Raw genomic sequence first — 4,231 nt, 5'->3', positions numbered from 1 at the left:
AGCCCTCCCTGGTGAGACTGGAAAACAACCAGTCTTTGGATTATCCAGCAGGAAAAGCAGCAGCAGTTATCCTGATAGCTAATTCCAGAGAGAAATCGAAGCCAGGGTTATTCCTACTATCATGTTTTGCCACAACCATTCAGTATAAAGGGAACAAAGAGATTTGTTTTGAGTTCAGGGATTACTCAGGGCAAGGCCACAAGCTGTGAAAACCAACCTTTAATGGGAACAGGCAAATCCTTCCCCTGGCCTCTTGCTGCTACCATCCACCTAAAAGCTTTGCTCATTCCTCTGCCTTTCATAGGGCAGTGGACATCAGCCACTGTTCCCTGTGTGACTTTCACACTGGTCTGTGCTTTTGTGAACAGACTTCATACCTGTGAAAATCAGATTTGTTTCTCAGAGCTATTGAGAGCAGTGCCAAGGAGGTCTTAAAACCTGCAGAAAAGGACACTTCAGAAATCTGACCACAGGGAACCAAGGGCTGGATTGCAGGGGCTGCTCACCACCCTTTTCCTTTTAGCCCACTCCACATTCCATACTCATGGGGTCTCTGATACTTCACATCAGACAGCATATTGCAGTGTATCCGTGTCAAATGCAGCCTGAGACAAACTGAATCCACCCACCATCTCCTAAGAGGCTTAGAGAGAACCATCATTAGCTTTCAAGTTTTCTATCCCCAGTTCAGGCATTTGCTCTGACTTCAAAACCAGAAATAACAAATGATAGACTATTATCTTAAAAGTTCAAAAAAAAAAAATATTGGCTGTAGAAAAACTAACGCTTGCCTGAACCAAGTCACAATTTATTTCCTGGAATAAAAATAAGAAGAATGGATTATCAGAAGTCTTCCTCTAACACCATCAAAATGATTTTCAAAGAAAGTTATAAGCATCATTTAAGGCTCACAGAAAAAGTCAGATTTGCCCTTTTTTCAGAACATTCCTTACCCTGGACACAAAGCATTCATATCACATCCCAGAAAAGAGAGACTTGAAGACACAGGAATCAGAACAGCCATGCCAGGGTCTCTGGCTCTGAGTATCCCAGGAAAACATCACAAAACTCTTTTCTATAAATTTAACATATATCTTGAGAATAAATCCAAATATTCTCCATCTGAACTACAGTGCAAAAATCCACTTACCAGCCATAAAATAATATTTTCTCCTATACACAAATATAATAATTTGTAAAACAAATTTGGAACACATGGATGGGGAGGGCTACAAAATCTCTTGGGGTTTGAGCTATTTAAAGTCATTTTTGTTTGGGTTATCCCTCTGCTGGGTATAGGAAACTGGCTACAAATACATCCATCTCACAGTGCTCACCATTTCAACAGCTCCTGCGTCATGGAATGTGGTACTTTTTAAAAATAGGCGACCCTTGGGGTCATGGAAAAAAGAGGGAAAATGGGCAGTTAGAGAGTGGGAGGAAGAGAAGAACAGAAAGGAGAGAGAAAGACTTTAGTAACGAAGTGGGCTTGGAATACTCTGCGGTATGAAGTAGGTCCCCAGCCTCAGGAGGCTACCCCTATTCCCCCCTCTGCTGCCTCCCTTTACAAGTCTGTTTCCCGGCTGCTGTCCAGGCAGAGGGCATATAGAGATCTCCGCAAGTCAACATTGCTCTTGGCCTTGAGATTGCACTTCTCTAGGGGGCAGCTACCCCTTCGGTTACTGTCAGAATTCTCCAGGGACCCCCCAGCCTTGCAGAGGGAAGCCTTGCTCCAGCTGGCCTTCCTTTGCCCTCCTGAGTCCAGAGTAGACGCCCGTCTCTGACTGCTTTGCTCTTCCTTCAGGGCTGCTTGCTCTTCATGGTCTGTCTCCCGGTGGTAGAAGTAGTTGAAGTTGGAGACGATGACTGGCACAGGTAGGGCAATGGTAAGGACCCCAGCAATGGCACACAGAGAGCCCACGATCTTACCACCCACAGTGATGGGCCTCATGTCCCCATAGCCCACGGTGGTCATAGTGACTACTGCCCACCAGAAGGCATCAGGGATGCTGGAGAAGTGAGACCCCTGGTTGTCAGCTTCCGCAAAGTAGACTGCACTGGAAAAGAGGATGACTCCAATGAAGAGGAAGAAGATGAGCAGTCCCAGCTCCCTCATGGAGGCCTGCAAGGTCTTTCCCAGGATCTGCAGCCCCTTGGAGTGGCGGGAGAGCTTGAAGATGCGGAACACCCGAACCAGGCGGATCACCCTGAGGATGGCCAGGGACATGGCCTGCTGCCCATTCTGGCCACCCCCTCCTCCACCCCCTGGCTGTTGTTCTGCCAGTTCAGTGCCCAGGGTAATGAAGTAAGGGAAGATGGCCACAATATCAATGATGTTCATGATGTTCCTGGAGAACTCTGCCTTGCTGGGACAGGCAAAGAAGCGTACAAGCAGCTCAAAAGTGAACCAGATGACACATGTGGTCTCTACAATGAAGAAAGGGTCTGCCAATGTCCTAGGCAGGAGTGGGGCCACCGTGGGGCCAGAGGGAGGTACCATGGCCCGGCTGCCATTGGCCCCTGAGGCAGGCACAGAAGGCTGGTGAGGAATCGGAGGATGCCGAAGAAGCTCGCGTTCATCCCTGAACTCAGGCAGGGTTTCCAAGCAGAAGGTGATGATAGAGATGAGAATGACTAAGACCGAGACAATGGCAATAGCCCGTGCAGACCCGGAGCTTTCTGGGTATTCGAAGATAAGCCACACCTGCCTTTGGAACTCGTTGCGGGGCAGGGGTTTCTCCTCTTCCTTAATGAAGCCCTCGTCCTCTCGGAAGCGCTCCATGGCCTCGTCCCCTAGCTGGTAAAAGCGGATCTCATCTGCGAACACGTCCAGGGAGACATTGACTGGCCTCCGCAGGCGACCTCCGGACTGATAGTAGTAGAGGATGCCATCGAAGCTGGGCCGATTGCGGTCGAAGAAGTACTCGTTCCTCAGGGGGTCAAAGTAGCGCAGACGCTTGACTGGGTCCCCCAGGAGCGTATTGGGGAACTGTGCCAAGGTGCCCAGCTGCGTCTCAAAGCGCAGCCCAGAGATGTTTATGAGGACTCGCTGGTGGTGAAGGGCCCCCGCGCCCGGTACCGGTACCTGGTCCTCCCCCATGCCCAGGCTGGGGTCGCCTTCTCCCTCCTCATCCTCTGGAGAGGGCCGTCTAGGATGAGGCAGCTCCTGAGGCAGCGGTGGCAAAGGTCGCCCTCCTGGGTCCGTGCCCCTCTGCACGCTGCTCCCCCTTGCAGCCTGCTCTTTGTGCCCATCACTGAGCCCAGCCGTCGGGGGGCACTGAAGCTCTCCGCCGGTCTGCGCACAGCCTGCTCTTGCCTCACCTCCTCCTCTGATGGTCATGGCACCGCCGTTCTCCAGGGGCACCAGGGCGATCTCCATGGCCCGGGGGCAGGGGGCATGCTGCGCCCCAACCGAAGGGCTCTCGCGCCCCTGACTCAGGTTCCGCCTGCACCTCTTGTCCGGCTTCTTTCCCGAGATCGGTTGGTCTGGCTTTGGGGCGGGCTGGAGTTGCTGGCACGATCTGCTCGCTTAGTCCTGACGTCAAGAGCCGCTGCCCTACTCTCTGCTCCTCTCTCTCTCTCTTTTCTGTTCTGGCAGTCGGTTACCAGGCAGCCGAAAAGCCTCCTTCCAGCAGATGCAACCTTCAGCCGCCCCTCTCTGGCTGCGCAGCAGCACGGCCTCCACCCTTTGCGCTTCCCCCGCCTTCTTCTCCTGCTTCCCTTCTTAGTATCGTTGCAGCGGGTGTCTCCCAAGAGGGCGCAGCTGGGGCCCTGGGCTAGGGAAGGGAGGGAGAGGTGAAGGGCATAATACCGCGGAGGGAAGAAGAGAGGGAGGGAGCTGGGAGGGAGAGGAACAGGTTGTACCGAGAGCGCCCAAACTCCCTGGGCAACCAGATGAGAACAGCTCTGCATTTCAGTTCACCTGGGAACCCGCTGAAAGCCGAATGGACCCGAGGGAAAATCATGCAATGAAAGTCATGCAATGAAAGCACTAGGCTTTGAGCTGAGTCGGAGTATGAGACGGGAGACAGTGGTCATTTATTTTATAATGATATCTTCTTTGGGAAGACAGCAGTAGTCAACCAGGACAGATCCAAAGGCAGCCCCAGGCCGGCAGTCCCATAATGAGATGAGCTGTCTGGTCTCCATAACCCTGCCACAACCCCTCGGCCCTCTCAACCAAATCTCATTTGCAAATATTATAACTGGAGTGGGAGGAAGGACTTAAAAA

The 4,231-nt window shown here is 52.1% G+C and overlaps 1 protein-coding gene across 1 annotated transcript; it reads right to left on the bottom strand.

Annotated features, from left to right (window-relative positions):
* Nucleotides 1-201: 201 nt before the first annotated feature.
* Nucleotides 202-3,707, bottom strand: Kcna5 (potassium voltage-gated channel subfamily A member 5). Its single transcript, XM_047547890.1, has one exon. The coding sequence runs from the start codon at nt 3,377-3,379 to the stop codon at nt 1,565-1,567; it is 1,815 nt and encodes a 604-aa protein (XP_047403846.1). The 5' UTR covers nt 3,380-3,707; the 3' UTR covers nt 202-1,564.
* Between the last annotated feature and the right edge of the window lie 524 nt (nt 3,708-4,231).

Source organism: Sciurus carolinensis, chromosome 4, assembly GCF_902686445.1.
Source record: "Sciurus carolinensis chromosome 4, mSciCar1.2, whole genome shotgun sequence".
NCBI classification, from domain to species: Eukaryota; Metazoa; Chordata; class Mammalia; order Rodentia; family Sciuridae; genus Sciurus; species Sciurus carolinensis.
The sequence above is the reverse complement of the archived record's forward strand: the minus strand, read 5'-3'. Positions and strand labels throughout refer to the sequence as shown.

Bases quoted from the DNA above. Each gene is read 5' to 3' on its own strand.
- Kcna5 (XM_047547890.1), bottom strand. From the start codon at position 3,379: ATGGAGATCGCCCTGGTGCCCCTGGAGAACGGCGGTGCCATGACCATC.